This window comes from Natrix helvetica, assembly GCF_964273705.1.
Source record: "Natrix helvetica genome assembly, chromosome: 4".
NCBI lineage: Eukaryota > Metazoa > Chordata > Lepidosauria > Squamata > Natricidae > Natrix > Natrix helvetica.
The window spans coordinates 122,455,109-122,474,439 of NC_138550.1; the positions used below are offsets into that span (position 1 = coordinate 122,455,109).

The following is a 19,331-nucleotide window of genomic DNA, read 5'->3' on the forward strand; positions in this document are numbered from 1 at the left end:
AGTAACAGGTACCACTGCAGGCAACAGCTGTGGAGGCATGCCCATGGCATGATGGAGAAGCAGGACACCATTTTCTCCAAGAGACGAGACAACTGGAGAAGTTGGGTTCTGCGACGTCACAGGATTGTCTTGGCCAGCTCCTGTAAGCTGTTCCGCCAATCTGTTGAGAGGAACACTTTGCCCTGCACAGTGTCTATTAGAGCTCCCAGATGAAGGATGCGGGTGTCTGGCCTTAGAGAGCTTTTTGCCAGATTTATGGAAAAGCCTAGCCCTTGGAGGACTTGAATGGTAGTTCGAATGTCCCTGTGACCCTGTCGGATGGAGGGGGACAGCAGGAGAATGTCGTCTAGACATACTTGAATTCTGACTAATCTTGAGCAGAGGTGGGCAGCAACCACCGCTAGCACTTTTGTGAATACCCTTGGGACTGATGACAGCCTGAAGGGGAGGGCCCGGGACTGGTAATGATTTCCCCTGTACTCGAATTGAAGGAACTGCCTGTGTTCGCGGAGGATGGGAATATGAAGATACACCTTCGTGAGGTCCACCGAGGAGAGGAAGTTGCCCTTGCGGATGCTCTCCAGGATGGACTGCAGGGAGTGCATCTTGAACCGTCGATAAAGGACGTAGTAGTTCAAGATTTTCAGAACCAGAATTGGTCTCCATCCTCCCGAGGCCTTTGGAACCACAAACAGCCGGGAGTAAAACCCCTGACATTCCTGGCCCTTGGGAACAGCCTGGATGGCCCTGATCTGAAGAAGATGGTAACTGGCCTATTCCACCAACTGTCTCTTGAGACTGTCATGAGACACTGGGCAAGGGACAAAATGCCTCGGGGAATGGAGAGAAACTCCAGGGTCAAACCCCATCTGATGGTCTGCCAGACCCAAGCATCTGTTGTTATGTCTTCCCATCGGTCCGCAAACACTGTCAGTCGACCCCGTATCGGAAGATCCTCCAGACAGAAACCCCCGTCCTGCCCTCGAAAGGCCTGGCGCCTATAGAAGGTAGAGGAATTTCTATTGTCCGCCTTGCGGAAAGTCGATTGGAGGACCTTACGTTTATCCTTTGACTCTACTAATAAGGGTTTCAAAGGGGCCCCAAACAGATTACCCCCGAAAAGGGAGATGAAGCCAGACACCACTTGTGTCTGGCATTGGCTTGCCAATTTTTTAGCCACAGTAGTCGCCTAGAGGTGACCGTAGAGGCAATGGCTTTGGAGGCAAAGCGAGCTGCGTTAAGCGCAGCATCCGCAGAAAACTCGAGAGCTGCTTTTAATTTGTTTAAATCCCTGTGAGCCCTAGTGTCTATTTGGGATCCTGCTCTTAAGTTGCTTTAGCCAAAGGAGAGCAGATCTGCTAAAAAATGAGGAAGAAGTGGAAGCCCTAAAAGCCCAGGCAGAGGACTGGTGACCTTTGACAAGCGTTTGCTCTAAGCGCTTGTCTTCAGGCTTAAGCGAATCCTCAGGGGCACTGGCAGCTGTATTAGGAGAGGCCAGAGCTACCACAGGCAAGTCGATGGCTGGAAGGTCTAGAGCCTTAACTAAGGCAGGTCCTACATTATACAAGCGCTTATCAAGAGAATTAGGAAGAGGACCGGTGCCCAGAGAGGCTCATTGCTTTTGTACTACGTTCATAAAACTCCTAGGAGAAGGAACCACCTCCTTCTCAACAGTAAGTTCTAGGAAAAGAGGATCTTCAGAATCCCTAGTGTCAGAGGCTGCAGGCTTAGGATCTAGGGTAGGCTTAAAACCAGCAATGTTCTTTGCCTTAAACAGCAAGGACCGGAAATGAGCCGGTTTGAATAATCCCACAAAGCCTGGTTGGTCAGGGGCCAGATCCTTGTCCTCAGAGAGGTCAGAATCTTGGGGGGGGGGGGAGCTGCTCATCCTCAACCTCTGCTGTGGCAGACCTAGAAGTCGAAGGATCAGCAGTATCCTTACTAGAAGAATGTTTCTTTTTACTCTTGGATTTAGACCGCCCCGATTTAGATTTAGAACTGTGGCTAGAGGATCTCTTACGTTTGAGGCCCGCAGCTATCCCCTTTTCAATGGCAGAAGAAAAAATGGCAGCAACATCAGGGGTAATAGCAGGAGTAGTAGCAGGGGTTGGTTCAAACCCCAAAAATCCCGGGGAAGAGGAAGCCTGAACTGCCACTGGAGAAGGGCCTGCATCCTCTAAGGAGTCATCCTCACTTTGAGGAGAATCAAAAAACCCTGTACCGCCCCCTATTTGAGAAGGAAAACCAGGATCAGAAAGGGAATCCTCTGAATCAGAAGAAAGACCCACAGGTGGGGGGCTACCAGGAGAGACAGGGATCACCTGGAATGGATGAGGGCTCTCTCTGCCATCCTGTGTGTGCTTGCTGTGAGCTGTCTTGTGCGATGAGGACTTGAGCTGCCCTTCCCCCCCTTTTTTGCTGCCTTAGAAATCTTTGCAGGGAGCTCCTCAGCTGCCTCAGCTGCCACCCTTTTTCTAGAGGTCTGAGCTGATGAAGAGCCAGCAGTAGGGCTCTCTGGTGGAGAGGTCTGGGGGGAGGTTACTGCCCCATCTCCTTTGCTGGAAGCCATCACTAGACGTCAAGCAGAAACAGTCACCCTCAAGGTAAATGCTGTAATAGAGCCCAGTTACTGACCGTTGGCTTCAAAATGGTGCCTGCTGCTCTTTGCGCCAAAATCAACTGTCAGTACTCGCTGCTGGCTTGAAACCGCGCCTGCTGCAATCTCTGAGGGAAACAGCGATCTTCCTGAGAGCTTTGCAGCCCCAGCACTGTGATCCTGACAACAACCGCAGGGTTACCACCCTTGGGCTTGTCACCGGGGCAACCTCCAGCAATCCGCTTGAAAGAGAAGCGTCAGATCGCTGACAGGAAAAAAGCCCCCGTCGCTTTAAAACGGCTGTCCCAGCCCCGCGGCTAGCTCCGTGGTGAGGGACAAAGCTCCTTGCTTAATATACACACTCCCCCTACCTGCAAGTTCTTAAGAAATGGCAGGGGTTGAAATATGGAAATTTTAGAAATAGGACAATCAGTAAGAAAGAACAATATAATCAGAGAAATACAACTACAAATCCAGCCCAGAACTGACTGAGTCTAAAAACTGGGGAAGAGCAGCAAGGAGGAAGGCTTTATAATCTGTAGACTCAGCCTATTGGTTACTGGACAGAGTGAATCCTAAGTGACTGCTGTCTCCACCAATCGTGGAGAATCTGAAAGGACTGACAATTTGGTCTTAAAACACTGAAAACTTGGTCTGGGGACCTGATCATTTTGTGAATATAATATACTTCTCCCTCTACCCTGCATTGCCAAATGACTTACCTTTTTTAAAAAGAAAATGTGTACTCTCCACTAATAACAATAATTGAGCCATAGGAAAAACTGAATGGCACAAATAAGTAGGGAGGAGAAGCACTGAGCATTTGCTACTGCTGTTCCTCTTTCTCATTTCCCATGAGAAATGAGAAGAAAAAAAAGATGGCCATCTTATCTCAGCCCAAGATATTCCCATGTTAAAGATAAATGGCCTTGGGCTTCACTATTAATTATTGTTCACAAAGGGAAAAAAGCCAAGGTAAGATGCAATGCAGAGAAGCACATTATCTTTTGTCAGCTTTGTAAGTGTGCAACTTTTAAGAGTAGGAAAGTCAGATGTAAACTCAACTTCACTTATTTGAGCGATGTGACAGTGGCAGAACAGCTGTCCATTTACTCAAGGTAAGGGAAATCTTGCCTATACCAGTGCCTAATTTGTCTATAGAGTGCCAAAGAATGGCTCAAAGAAACTAGTGAATCTATGATATCTCTTTGCTTCATTCCTGCCTATGAAGCCTGGACTGTGTCCGCAAACTCTTTTGAAGGGCTACAGATGGAAAGTACATTCAAGTGTTCTGGCTTCTATTTTATATAGTAAGCAAAAAATATTTAAACAAGGAGGTTGTTGTAAAATCTATGCTCCTCCAGAGAGCAAACCTAGGAGAAAAAAAAAGCTCGGAGAGATGCCTTAAGAGAGATTTAGGAAGGGAAGCTTTGTAGAACAGAACAGCAGGTCCTTCCACGCACAGGGAGCTGTGTGGGAAAAAGAGCTGAAGGCAAGAGTGGGAAGGAAGCATTGCAGCAATGAAGGAGTGGGTAGAGCATAGACTTTTGGAGTGTCTTGGAGATGTGCATAAGGCAAAGATGAAAATGTGTCTAGAAGCATATTGACTTTCGTATGGAAATCCAGAAACTTTGAAGGAAGGAAACACTTGGTGGAATGAATCATTTTAAACTTTACTATCCTCAAAGACTCTATATGAACCTTTCTTTAAGAAGATACGTATGCACATACAAACATACATCTTTTGATATATTTGCAAATGACAAAACAATGTTCTCCTTTTGGAAAACGAAGCTAACTGGCAAACTTCATTTTTTCCCCACCTTTTTTATAACTTGGGATACTTGCGTGGTGGAAATAACAGAATTCACTGGGAGCACAGGTACAAACTTTGATCCAAAAGGTTGAAGATTTGATCCCCGGCAGTTAATATAAACAATTTTTGCCTGAGATTTCAGAAAACCGTCAGTCAGTTTTGTTTTTAAATTATATAGAGAAAGCCTCGTTCTGATATAAAGTATCTTTTCATGTCAGTATTCATCTTGAGAAAACTTGAAGATTTCTGCTGAAACCAGTGGAAGAAACATACAGTAATTCCACACCTAGCAGGCATTTTAGTTAGCATTCTACTCCTGCTTTCTTCTCCAACTTTCACAAATTAAAAAAATTATTGAAACTTTTAGTTGATGCTAACATTAGACAGTTCCCATTTGGTTAATACTTCTCTTAGAGCAAGAGACATAAGAAGACACACCATTTCCTGTCTTTCCATGAATTTAAAACACAGCAAGGGGTATGGATTAGACCCCTTGGTAAAGGCTGACAAAAAATTAGCAGCACATTTTGGCTTGATCTCTTATCTTTACTTTAACATCTACTGTATGTGTTTACTGCCCTAAACCTGTGTTCTCTCCTTAAAAAGGAAAAAAAAACCAGAATGGAAATCCATAGATGAGAGAAAACATTGTCACTGTTTGCCTGGGGAAGGCTTCAAGAATGATGAACTAACTAATGGAAACTCATTAATGCTGTGTTGAGGAGGCCATTATTTTTAGAAAAATGGATTAATACTGAAATTGTAAATGACAGATGTTAATGGAAAGGGAAAAATGGAAATGAAATCTCTTTCCTTCACCAAATGGAAATGGATGCTGTAGTTCCTATATTCCTTAGTTGAAAATACTATACACTAAATGTGTAAGTATAAAGAGCAGCATTCAGGAAAGTAAAATAATGGTTGCTTTTTATTGCTCCTATATACACAACTACGAGCAAAGTAATAATGCTCCTATTTTCCCCTCCATCACTCTTCATTTATCCCGGTATCTCAACTTATTTAACAAGTTTAATATTTGCTCTATTCTCCAATCAAAGCCTTCTTAAGAAAACTATACAGGTAGCCCTCAATATAACAACAGTTCATTTAGTGACCATCCAAAGTTACAATGGGACTAGAAAGGGACTTATGACTATTTTCACATTTATGACCAGTGCAGCATCCCCGTGATCATGTCTTCAACTGACTCATATTTATTACAGCTGCAGTATCTCCTGGTCATGTACTCTTAACCACTGTCGCAACTCAGGGTCACAACTTAACAACTATCTTAACAATTGCAGGAAAGGTCTCCAAATGGGGCAAAATTCACTGAACAAATATCTCACTAACAACAGAAAGGTCATATGTTGAGGACTTTACAAATTTATAAAAGGATTTATTGAAACATATTCTCAATAGTACAGCACTCTTTCTTTAATAAAACTATAAAATTTCTTTAAGTTGAGTTTTATGTTCATGTCATTATTTTGGCAATAATATGGTAATGGATTGCCATTGCATTCCTTTAACTTCACATTTTAAATCTGTGATACAAAAATGATAGTGAAAAGATGGTGATTTTGATACCATATGTAATATTTCTGCTCCCCTGTAACCATTCTTTAAGAGCAACAATGATATCCCAATGCAAACTTTTTTCTGTTCCTAAACCTAAATGTCCATGATATAGTTATTGCATTTCTATCTACTGTATACAACATTTTGAAATATAATTTCAGTTATAAAATTACGTAGAACAGATTAATATAAAATTAATCCAGATTACCCAAAACATGTTGTCCTTGTTCTTTATAGTGCATAAAAGCTATTCACTTTAAATACTTTTCTACCGATTTACCTACAAAATACTGAGAATCCACTATTCATGCATAGCTTCAGGCAAATACAAGGCAGGAGAAATAGGTACTGAAATCTTGACTCACAAGTACCCTCAACACCCATACTTTCCCAGTTGAAAGTATGTCAGCAATACAATCTGAATTATATGTTCACTTTCAACCCTCCCCTCTCATACTTACCTTAGGACAAAATTATACTCTTCCAATTACAGGGGCAGTTCAAATCGATACAAAGGTGGGAGAAAACAGATCATTTTTCTTATGGAACTGTTTTCATTAATTTTTCATTAGACCTGCTTCGGTTTTACTATCCATCACTAGCAGAGCTACCGTGCAGTAGATTACATTTCAGTTATCTTCCATGCTTCCAGGATTTAGTAGATATTGCTTGATAATGCTGCAAGCATTGTGTCTTTAACTTTTAATGATCAATAATGTACCAGGAAAAGTTACAGTACTATTTTTCTAGTAGTACCAGTTGGAATTGTCTCACCTAAGTCTGTTTGTCACCTGAATAGTTCTGGAATAGACTTTGAACATGGATTACATAAACTGCTCATTCACATACTTTTTAAAAATATACTGCATGAAAATTAACTAAGAACTAATGTTAGCTAAGCTTGTTGTTGTATATACCAATGAGAGAAGTAGGTTTCTTCAGTCAACAGAGTAAGAATGATTATTTTTAAAAAAGGATTAAGATAGTTATTAAAATATATGGATTCTATTGCCACAACAAAAGCATTATGCTTTTAACACCTATCGTACACATAACATTAAGCCAGGTAGTTACTACGTTGTACCTATAGGGCTTAATATTAGCCAAACCTAACAAGAAAGTTTAATGCAATTGTACATCACACAATCCATTTAATAAAAAAATAATTTCAATTTCATAACTAAGAATATGTATATGAAATATATAGGTGAAAAGAATTACTCGCTTCATCAATCATATCCAATGAAAACACAAAATATTTATTGGAACTAACCTTTGCAAACTACTACCAGATGCTCATTCCCTAACCCTAACGCTAACTAGCCTCACAAACAAATCTTCCTGAAAAATATGTCTCACTCCTGAAGGTACCAATAAGTAGAATAGTTATATCAATAAACAAGGTGGGAAAAACTACCAAGTCAAGTTAGCTTAATGCTAATGCTAAAATGCTAAACATATGTGAAGTGTGTTACAGAATTAAATTATCAGTGTATAGCTATAAATCATAGGCTGCTGGAACCAAAAATTAGGCCAAACCAGGGATCTCATAATAAACATTTTCCTCTGGAAAGGCAACACTGACAAAATAAAACCTCATTATATTTTTGTATTATGAAGGGTTTTACTTGTTGTCATCAACTGCAGCTCAAACTAGAGACAGCAGTACCCTGGCTTCCATTCCACTCTCCACCCATGGTAAAATCTTAATTGTAGTTACCGATTGGTTGATATTTCCAGACAATATGGTAATTGGCATTAATAAAACTGCAACATTAAATTTTTATTACTGTATAATTCCCTCACTGGAAACAAATGCTCTCTCGGTAATTTAGTAATAACTCAGAGATCCTAAACCCACTGAGATTATTTTGGGATCTGCATGTTGATAGAGTTTCTAATCAGATATTGATTTATGATTTTCCCCTTTTGGGGGATGCAATGATAGTCAAATGTTACAAAGGATAAAAAATTGTATGGAAACCTCAGGAAAACATATGGTAGAACTAGGCATCATAAAGATAATGGGCCTACTAGCTAGAAAATGGCAATTTAATTTCCCTTTCTTCTTTTGATATCTAGCTCAATTTATCCCATGTTTTAACATTAGTATAGTTCCCTGACAGTTATAACCAGCAATAAAGAACAGACACAGGAATAGGCCACTGTCATAGTGTTTAGAAAAAAGAGCTGAGTTTATAGACAGGAAAAGGAAAATTTACAGAGTGTAATTTTTCAGCCTTAACCAGGTCTTGTTTTTAAATTGTAGTTTGTTTATGAGTTAGAAATACTAAATTGGGAACTACATAATTCCTTAATTTAACAATCAATAATTCATGTATATTGTATATGTGAGCTCAGATGAAATGAAGATGCAAATTAAAATTATAACCTATATAGTTTTAGTTATACGTTTCACATTTCTGAACTACCCACGTCTCTCTCTGTTGCTCTTGCCCTTTGTACTCATTTATAACAAAAATGACTGAAGATATACTAATTTTTATATTGAATGTCCATTGTTACATTGGAAAGTGGTCAGTATGATATAAAAAAGGGAAAATTCAATTTTTTTCTTGAAGAAATAAATTGATAAATAAAACAAAAATATTCAACTTTCCAATATAATTTTGAATTAAAAATACAAGATTGTGAGTCTTGAAGGGAGCAATAGCCTCAGATGGAGAATATGTGATGTAACATGTCAATTTTTTCTTAGGTGTAGGTAATCAAATCAGTGAGGAAATAGCCAAAGATGACAAGAAACTTTAATGCAAAGTATTGATCTTACTCCTGATGATCTCTTACTCTCACAAGAAATAATAAAGCACTCACATTGAAGTCTGAAATATTTAAGTGGCCCGAGGGGCTTGGAGCTTTCTTGGTTTCATTTCCACTGTAAATAAACCTCAGGCTGCAGGAATGTCTGTATTCAAATGCCACTTGTCCAATGGAAGTAATTCCTAATAGAGAATTTTGAAGGACAGGAATGACAGAATAATTTGTTTTTAGTTTCTAAAGAAATAATTAAAAAAGAACCGTGATGAATATTATTGCAGAGTTTTTAAAAATCTATTTCCCTCCCCAATATCAGTTTAGTTTACCCTTTTTCTTTGGTAAGCTGGTGATCAAAGTAAGAAAAACATGTTGATTAAGAACATAGAATTTAGATAAGCATGCTCCTAAAATATTTAGTCTACTTGTAAACTTCAAAATCAGATTCCATAACTTAAAGAGCTGTAATTAGAATCCCTTGAATAGACAAACCCACATTTAAAACTAATATTAAAAATTACATCCTTCTCTTCATCTGTCTACTTTCAACTTGATTTCTTTTCTCTTTCTGCATTAAGCACTTGGAGCACTTCTCGGTGAACTGTTGTATGGTGTATATATAAGCTATACTCCCTGGAGGCTGCAGCTATTTTGTATCTTTGATTTTGTGTGTTCTCTTGCTTTGTATACCAGTTTGGGAAACAGTGTTTACCACTGCAGTTAAGTTATCAAATAAAAAACAAATCTCTACAAATTTTATTGATTAGACTCATTTTTGAGACATATCAAAATGTCTATATTAGACAATGAGTGGTCGAAGTGCATTTTAAAGATATAATCTGATTAAACATCAGAGAACTAGAAAAAGGCATTAGCACTGGCTAAAAATGTATTCAAAATTAATATAAGCAACAGTGATCAATTTGCCTTCAGAAATTTGTTTCATTCGCAACTCCAGCCACGTTATTCTGAGGAAGTCATATTGTACGCTCTTTCCAGTATGTGTACCCAGCAGACCTTTTGGTACCACTTAAATCATGTTGAAAGAATACATAATCTTGGCAGCCGATGTTCCATTTTTACAGCAATATATAGCATCCATTGGTGAAATAAATGTAGGGCTTTCCCCCCCCCCCAAAAAAGCTAACTTATAACCACCATGTGCTTCAGAAATTATTACCTTGTAAAAAGAGAGCTGCTCATTGTTTTCTTATTTAATATATTTATTGCTCGTATCTACCAATCTGATTTAACAAATGACATTTAACACTGTTCAAGATTCTGCTCCCTTTGTATATAGCTAATCAGACTTACCAAGAAGTCTACATTTTGTTACCCCTGCATGTTTATTCAGCTCATAACCTTGGATTCCATGACTGACCTAGAGTACAATGTCATTGACATTTCAGTCCTCCACAATCTGTAATTCAATTATTAACATTCAGTGAAGAAATATTTATCTGACTAATAAAAGAATTAGAAAGGAAGGTGATACAATGTCTATTTCAGACAACTGAACAAGTACAAATTGCCAACAAAGATTTCATATCCCATCCAACACAAAAACCACAGTAATTTGAGTTGCAGCATTTGTAAGTGGGAAGAACAACTTTCAATAACACACATGTGCCGTCATTTTTCTATCAAAATATCCTACCAAGAATTTTACCCAAGCAAAGCCTATTGGTTCTTATGAACAGTGTGCTACATACAGAACAAAATAACATTTCCCCATCATCTCATTCTTAAAATTCAGTGTCTTGACCATTTACTTTAAAAATGGAAGGAATGTGTATATTAAATGTACTGTATGGTAAGTACAGATAGTGTTGTTGAATTTTATTTTTCTTATATGTTTCTAGATTTTTCTGATTAAAAAAGAATATTTTTCCAACTTTTGTGTTCCTTCCGTTTTACCATAGTGCAAAATAAGATAAAAATGCACATCCATTAAAACTAATTCCCGTTAAAAAATAAGCATATAACAATAATCCAAATACAGCAATGCAGTTATTACTGCTATGGTCCAAATTTACAGATTTGGGAACACAAATTCAATATACCTTTTCAATGAAACTGTATGTTAATATTATTGCCATCCATCATTTTTACCTTAACTGCTTATGATACATAAAGACATTGAATAAATGAGATTATATCAATTTTACAAGCCTTCACTTCTGGAATGGTACAAGATTACTTGTGCTCTATTTTAATCAACATATTTTAGGGAATTATTTTTTCAATTGCTGTATGTAATTAGGTTATTTCACATTAAATAAAAACCCTCACTGGTAATGCTTTTAGCTTTTATTGATTAGAGCTATTTTGGATGGATGTTAGATTGTACATAGAAAGATTCTTTTTAGGAAAGGATACTGTAATCGCAAGGAGTAGGCAAGGAAAGCATCATTTTCTCAACAGTTTGGGGCTCCTGTAGTATAATTTGCAATCTCTTCCAAACCCACTTAGTTATTATTATTTGGACAAAAAGGGGGGAACTATGTTGGTCCTTGAGAAGAGGATCTTTAAAACATGTAACATAAAAGTCTTATTAAGACCAACGTAAGCAATGCACTATTCTTTTATTTTTACAGATTTATTCATGCTCCTACTTTTTCATTCTTTTTTTTAAAAAGACATTTGATTCTTATTCCAAACTTCACATTAAAAAATAGGTAAAGAAAAAAAAAGATAAGAGAAACCCCAACTGCAATATATCCCATTATAATGCTGTATGCATTTTGCCAACTAATAAACGTTTTCTCAGTAATTTTTTGACTCATATTGGGAAAAAAGAACCAACAGCCAATAATTATTCTTATGGGTCCTGACAATATGGCATTTGTTATTTTAATAAAAATGTAGATTAAACATAGATACCGAAGTAACAAAGTAATGAATTAGTACAAAGTGAATGAAGTCCCAGTAACCCTGGGATCCCTGATGATGGTGGTGGTAGAGAACTAACTTTCCTGTTTTGAGAAAGGCAAAACAATGCAGAATGGAAGCATACTTTGTAAAAAAACAATCGAATATAAGATTTAAGAGGACAAATCTAAAAACACTGTTGAAGCTATACCAAGCAGAGGTGTTAGGTGTACTTGAATTATGTAAATCTCCAATTAATTGCTTTACCAAGTCTTTAAAAAAATCTATAAAATTCTAAGACTAGCATTGGGATTTTACCATACAGCCACCTTTTCAAACAAGGCTTAAATCAGCGAAGAAGAGAAAGTAGCACTATAAAGTGCAACAGATTTTCCTTTGCTACAATGGATTAGAGGATACCACTTTTTTTACTAATTTCTTCATGCCTTCATATTTTTTCCAAACAGAATTCATCGTTTACAGTTCAATTCTATACGTATCTCCTGAGATCAGTAAGACTGATTCTCAGCTAATTGTGTATGGCATTGCAGCCTGTAAATGCATGAAATGCATAACAGTGAGTTAAAAGCTATATTTTTAAAAATTATCTCGTTGTTTAAAGCTGATTTTAATAGTTCCTTTTAAGTGAATTTATTGTACTTCATATATTATCAAGTTAAAAAAACACTTTGAATTCATTAGATTCAAACCAGGGCCACTCTACTATATAATAATAAATTCTAGATCCTTTTTAGAAAGAGAGAAAAATGTTCACATCTGTCAGGTGAGCAGAAGTGTATGACTTCTGTAAAAGCTACATTTTAAATCCTTGTTTATGACCTTTTCTTTTGCAATGGATGAAGAAAACTCTTCTGGAGTTCTGTTCAGTCACTTCCAAAACAGACATCTGTAAACTTGATTCAAGGTGTATACACTGAAAAGCAGACTGCCATTTAATAATGGAAAACAGAAGAGAGATGTTAGCTTCCAGTAATGGCAATGGCTTCTTCACGGTCAATCAGGCCTTACTAAGGCCTAGGAGACTTAATGGCCATCGCAGCACCAACCTCACTTACCCATTTTTATTTTCTTTTGCAAACGTAATGTTTCACATATACATATTTTACACCTTGTAGTTATTATTACTATTCCAAATGCTCTCATCTGAATACAGGCATGGTCTCTATATTTGATATAAACATATCTTTATTCAACTTTTCATTCTAAAGCTGTTTGGTGTCCCAACTGCACATGAAAAAGGTTCCCCTTGTGTTGCATAAGAAAAAAGTGTCCTTAGTCCAGAGGTTCTTGTTTTATTCGAATGACTGAAGATGAACGAGATGTCCTTCTGAGTTCTCGCTTAAGAACGTATTCACTGAATTGGGAAGAGTCCACTCCTCCCCCACATGAGCCAACAATTTCAAATCCTCTTTGTTGCAATCTTTCAAGTACCTACAAAACATAAAAAGTACAAACAGCTGCCTAAGTGCAAAAATGTCATTCAGAAATAATAAATCAATCCATTCCATCCTTATTAAAACTTATCTCTGAAATGCTTCTCTACAGCTGGTATTCAAAGCATGATACAATAATTATTCATGATTGCATGATAATTCTGAATGAGTCTTCTGAATTTTAACAGAAGAAACAAAGTGATCATGCCACAGCCTTATTTTTAACCAAAGTATCCACACACATCACTTTTAATTTTTTTAAAACTAAAAAGTAGAATCAAGTAACAGAAGAAATTCTGTTTTATAGAGATAAATGCAATATATAGAGATAAATGCAATATACCTTAGAAGAAAGGCTACTCAAATGTGCAATATTGTGACTATATGGGCTTGGTAATGTTTCTTTTAAAAGATTTTGTTTGGTCAAGCACTACCTTGTACAGTGCTCATTTCTGGCCAACTCACTTTAAGAAAATTCATGACTAAATCAAGTTAAGAGAAAGATGGTAAGGAAACTAGAAAGAAAGATCTATGGAGAACAGTTGAAGGTACAGGATACTTATAGCCTTTAAAAAGGCAACTAGATATGAATACTTAGAAGAATGCCACATAGCAATTCAGGACTTGTTTTCTCTTGTTCCCGAATGCAAGATATGAAATAATGTACTTAAGCTACATATTACTGATTTATAGTTAAAAAAGAAAGGTCCTTTATCATAAAATTATTAAGATGATAAGCTCTGCTTCATTGCTTATGTTCCAGAGGAGTTTATATACATCTATCTGTTTGCAGTTGTTCTATTTTAATTCCCGCATTGAGCAGGGAGTTGCATTTCATGGTATAAATGGCCCTTCACAACTTCATTAGACTATTTCACCCATTTATTTATAAATAAAGTAATGCATTTTAATTATACTGCATAAGATTAATCAGTGCAAAAGAATAAAAAATTAAAATACAAAAAGCAAGAGGAAAGTCAAAACTATATGAAGGGATATTTTAATAATACATCTGTCTTCTGATTATCTTTGTCTACCACTACCTATATATTTATGCTATATTTTTAATATTTAATGTGAAACAGAATATTTTTGCTTCTCTCTATTCAAGTCTTTTCATCTATTGTCTTAAAGTCTCAACTCTTTTCATACAAATGGTATTCCAAATGTCTAAATCTGCCTTGCTCTGTAGTATGTGATATAGAAGGGAGCTATTCCTGCTTCAATCCAGTTAAACATTATTATGAATATAGATTAAAAGGGGAAAAAAGCAAACAAAAAAGAAAAAACAACCATAATACACTGATTACATACCTGAACTGAATTGAGGTGACAATATCCATTTAATGGAAATCTGATGACATGCGTTGAGTCATGATTCCAACCTGCATTGACTGAATTGCACATTACGTCACCAATTTCTGGGAAAACCTCTTCTATTAAAGATTTATCTCCACTCAAAGTAATTCTTTCTCCAAGATCCGGAGCAACACGTACAACCAAGCACTCACAAGATTTCGAAAACCGGCCTGTCTCTCGATCATGTTTCCATCTTTCCATTTCCCCTAGCATGGGCTGAAGCTGAAAATACTTTGCTTCTTCATATAACAAACTGTAATCCTGAAAGATACATGATGTTTAGAACCACAGTAAAAAAAAAATCTCATTATATAGTATCTGAATGGTTATTATTTCAATATAGTGGGTTAAAGGCTAATAGCAGCTTATGGATAACTCTACATTAACGGAAATCTCTTTTTTTTTCAACTAATAAGATACGGATTACGGATATTTTCAGATTAAAAGAGGCCAGTAGGCTGCTGTACTGTTTTGTGTTTTTATTCTCTTCTATGTGTAAGACACTTACTATGTTTTTACTCACAACATTGTGTTACATTACACGCACATACATACAATTACATATTTTATTGCGATTTATCACATGGAGATATATTTTAGCTTTCCATTTTATCATAGGAAGAGAAAGAAAATATTGGAGATATCGGAGTGAAGAGTCCAACAGTAGGACGATGCCATTAATTACTATTGGGGTTATTTTTACATGACTTCCATACAGTTCTGTTCATAATGCATGCATGCAAAAGAGATTCAAGTGTGACAAAATGCGTATAATAAATATTAATAAAAATATTAATAAATCTCAACATACAATTATTTTCCAGTTTAAATCATTAAAAAATATATGAAACCTTAGAAATAGATTGCAGACAGCAAGATTGTGAGACTTATTTTGAAAGTATCAAAATGAAGTATATTAATTGCTAAAAGCTGCCATAATTTTTTTAAAAAATAAGACAATGGTTTAAGAAAATTTCCTTGATGGGGTTTTTTTTTCTGTCTCAGTAAATATTTTTCTGTACCTGGTATTAATGTGGTGTGACATTCTAAGCAAGCTAATCACAAACCAACGTATTCAGGCCTACCTGGAAATAAAGTTCAGTGAGTTCAATGAAACCCACAAATAAAAATAAATAGAACTGCATTATCAACAATTGCAAAATATTTTCACACATTTAATGTACCTTTTAAAAAAAAGCTCCTAATACTAATCGTTCAACTTGTTAAGAGTTTATGGAGATTTCTTAGTCATCCAGTCATGGTTGTCCCAAAGGTACTTTTTCAAAAGGCAATTAGACTTTCTTTGTTTTTCCATGAAGACGTTTCGCTTCTTATCCAAGCTGAACACATTCAATTGTTCTATTTTTACTATTAGACTTTTATTATAATAAATCTTTATTTTTGGAATAAATAAAAATTTACACATTTGTGGTTTCCAATTTTAAGTAGTATTGATGTGCATGTATATGCACAGTAAGCTTTATACATTTAACATGATATGCTTTTGTATGTCACATCTGGAAAACTGAAAAAAAATCTAAACCCAAATTTTAGTATAATAGGAAGTGCTCTTCTGAGGCAGACTCATAGTGTTATAATAATTTGAAAAGTATTGCTCAAAAAAAGTATGCATTGTCTCTATTTAAGCAATATACTATCTATTATCTCTTTTTAACAACATTTCTCTACATTTCTGATTTCTAAGAATCTGTCAGTATTATTCACAGCAGGTGCTTAAATTCACAAAAAGACTAAGAATTGACAAATTTCACTAAGCCAATATTTAGAGTTCGGGATTGAAGTATTTTGTAAATGCAAAATCACCTTTTTCACCACAGTCCAAGAATCTAAAATTCTACACCCAAAGATTCTAGATACTTGGAATAAAATTTAACTGAAATCATTTCTTAGGAATGAATTAAAATTATTCCCATTTAAATATCATGTTTTTAAAAATGATATAAATTAGGATTCAATAAAGTAATTTTTATTTTACTTATCAAAATTTGAGATACTTAACTAGAAATAAAGCTTTTTTTAAAAAAAAAGTATGATGATAAGTGGAGATTAACGGTTAATTACTAATTGAGTAGAACCAGTTTGGTGTAGTAGTTAAGGCAGCAGGCTAGAAAACAGGAGATTTTGAGTGGTAGTCCCATTATAAACATAAAGCCACCTGGGTGATTGTCAGCCAATTATGCTCTCTGAATCCTACAAAGGAAATTATCCATTTCTAAAATTCTTGCCAAGAAAACTGCAGGGACTAGGCCAGGCTAAAGTCAGGTGTCATTTTTTTCCCCACCTCTGTGTTTAAGAATGTGCTTGACAGTTCAATTTAATTTTAATTACTTAAATGAAATATTGAGTTTAGGATGGGATTTGATAGCCTAAACAGTCCCTTTCAACTCTAGGATTTTAAGTCTAAATTTGTGATTTGGACAGTAATAATTTTTTTCTATCTTTGGAAGGACTTGAATTTGGTGTCCACTCAGTCATGTAGTTCTTTCAGATTACATTCAAAATCAGAAGAGCCTTCAGATCAGACCATAAGATTGTTGTGAAGATAAATTATGGAAGCGACAAGAATCTCATATGCCAATTTTACTCTCTGAAGAAAAGTTGGCTAAATGTAAAAATACATATATTTATGATTTCCTGAATCATATGTTATAAGATTGATTCAAATACAATAAGTCACATTAATAAACAAGCCACAGATATGGTTTAAATAAAGCATATCTATTAAAATTGGTTTACATGAAATAGAAATTGTATAAAAGGTCCACTAGTTAATATCAAGGACTCATTTTACTCTGCATTTTGTTCCCAATAATAACCCCAAGACTGCAAGGTGACAAATATAAAAATAGGTCCCCCCCCACTATTATTGTTCACCAGAAGTAGGTTTTCAGAAGCAAGCTGGTGATAAAATGGTGATTAAGCTTCCAAAGCAAACATGGTTTAGCAAAAGATAATCAAAGCTGCATCTTCTTCAGCATTTCCTCCTCTCCTGTCAATGCTCCAGTGCTGTAGCACCCCTGTGCCTCAATAGTATTAGCACTTTGCCTTCCTTTGCTTTTCCTTTTCTCCCCTCAGATGCCAATATTTGGATTTTTCTCTATCACCTTCAAGTGAATGTGCCCCAAAAGAACCAATCACATTTTGTTCTACATATAAAGAAAAACAGCCCTGTTTCATTAAGGACAGACCAAGACTTCTGAAACAATTTAGGTTGAGACACAGCTACCCAAAGGCAGAATACATCAGGCACAACCATACTTTTAAAAATATAAGTTGACTATTGCTTTGCTCATTTCAAATATCCATTTTAATTATCTATACTTTGCCAAAACCAATCAAAGCAATTATTTCTCAAGTGTTTTACTATTGTTAACTAGTGTTACTCAAACAATTGCTTCATAATCCTTCTGAAGATGACAATAAATACAATTCACCTTGAAATCATCTGGTATGAGCAGTTTTGAAGTTCGTAGAAAATTCAAAATATATCTGAACATTTGGCCATCTCTGTCGATGAAGTAATGCTGCTTCAGGCTATCCAAAACAATGGGCTCTGTGCCATCGAATAGCCTCCCAATTCTGTAAATAAAAGAGAAATCAAGACCAGCATAAATTTGCCATCAGCACACATAGCCATTAGTAAGAAATAAATCCTATTATCCTAATGGCTTGATTTCATAGTGTTTCAATGTCTAATCAGCTAGTTACAACGAAAACAGAGCAACAAGGGTATCATCTCTCTTTCTATAGTTTCTTAAAGCTGATCTGGGAATAAACCAATTGAGCTAAGTGAAGGTTTTGTTTAGGGAAATATACATAGGATTGTACAATAAAACATTTGGTATTACTCGATGAAGACCGATCAATTTTAAGGACCTTTAACCATTTCCTTTAGTTAAAATATAAACATCCAGGATAGAGATTACAATAGTCTTCTCTGCCTCTAATCGAAGAATTTAACACTTGACATTATTTTTGTTATACTCAAGATATTTATTTTTTCATTCTTAAAATTTGACAGAAAACTTCAATTTAATCAAAGGCTCTTAAGTAAATTGCCATAACATAAGAAATGGTTCCTTTTATGAGTCATTAACCGCTAACCAAAAATAGGAATAAATAAGCAGAAAATCTACATAGGTTGCTAGGAGCAACCATGAACTATGGTGACACAGTAGTCACAATGCAGTACTGCAGGCTAACTTTGCTCACATTGCCAGGAGTTTGATTCCTTGGATCCTTACCAGCTCAAGGTTGACTCAACCTTCCATCCTTCTGAGGTTGGTAAAATGAGAACTCAGATTGTTGGGGGCAATATGCTGACTCTGTAAAGGACTATAAAGCACTGATAAGCAGTATGTAAGTCTAAGTTCTGTTGCTATTGCTATGAAAGCATGGCATATAATCAGCAATCAAATCTCAGTGGAAAGGAATAAAAAGTTGAGTCCCCCAGTTTATAGCAAATTTAAGTTGTTATAAATGCCCTTGGAGATTAGTCATTTTGGTCAACTGTGTGATTTAATACTAATATTCAGGATGCTAAGTTACAAACGTAATTATGAAGGATACCAATATACTGGTGAACAATTTAGCAAATGATAAATATAGTTCAATTTAAGTAAATATATATACCCTGAGGCAAAAGAATTTAATTTCACATATAAACTGCCAAGCTCTGATGTAACTGTAATTAACAGATAGATATTTTGGTTTAGTTTCTGATAGCTGTGAAAAAGGCAAAATATCATAATTAGGAAAATTAAATATTTTAAACATATTAAATTAAATATATTTTTTAAAATCAGCATTAGGGAAAGAGTTTAAAATCAAAATGTCATCATACATATCTATGGCATTT

General features: G+C 35.7%; 1 protein-coding gene across 5 annotated transcripts in view; it reads right to left on the bottom strand.

Moving 5' to 3' along the window:
- Window positions 1–9,995: 9,995 nt before the first annotated feature.
- The window catches only part of KCTD1 (potassium channel tetramerization domain containing 1), a 105,231-nt gene continuing 95,895 nt past the window's right edge, over window positions 9,996–19,331 (bottom strand). For all 5 annotated transcript variants that reach the window (XM_081950995.1, XM_081950996.1, XM_081950997.1 and 2 more), the window contains exons 3-5: window positions 17,908–18,052; window positions 14,408–14,713; window positions 9,996–13,091 (exon numbers count right to left, since the gene is read on the bottom strand). In XM_081950995.1, the coding sequence (XP_081807121.1) occupies window positions 12,933–13,091; window positions 14,408–14,713; window positions 17,908–18,052 (610 nt within the window). In that variant the 3' untranslated portion in view covers window positions 9,996–12,932. The remainder of the gene's footprint in view (window positions 13,092–14,407; window positions 14,714–17,907; window positions 18,053–19,331) is intronic.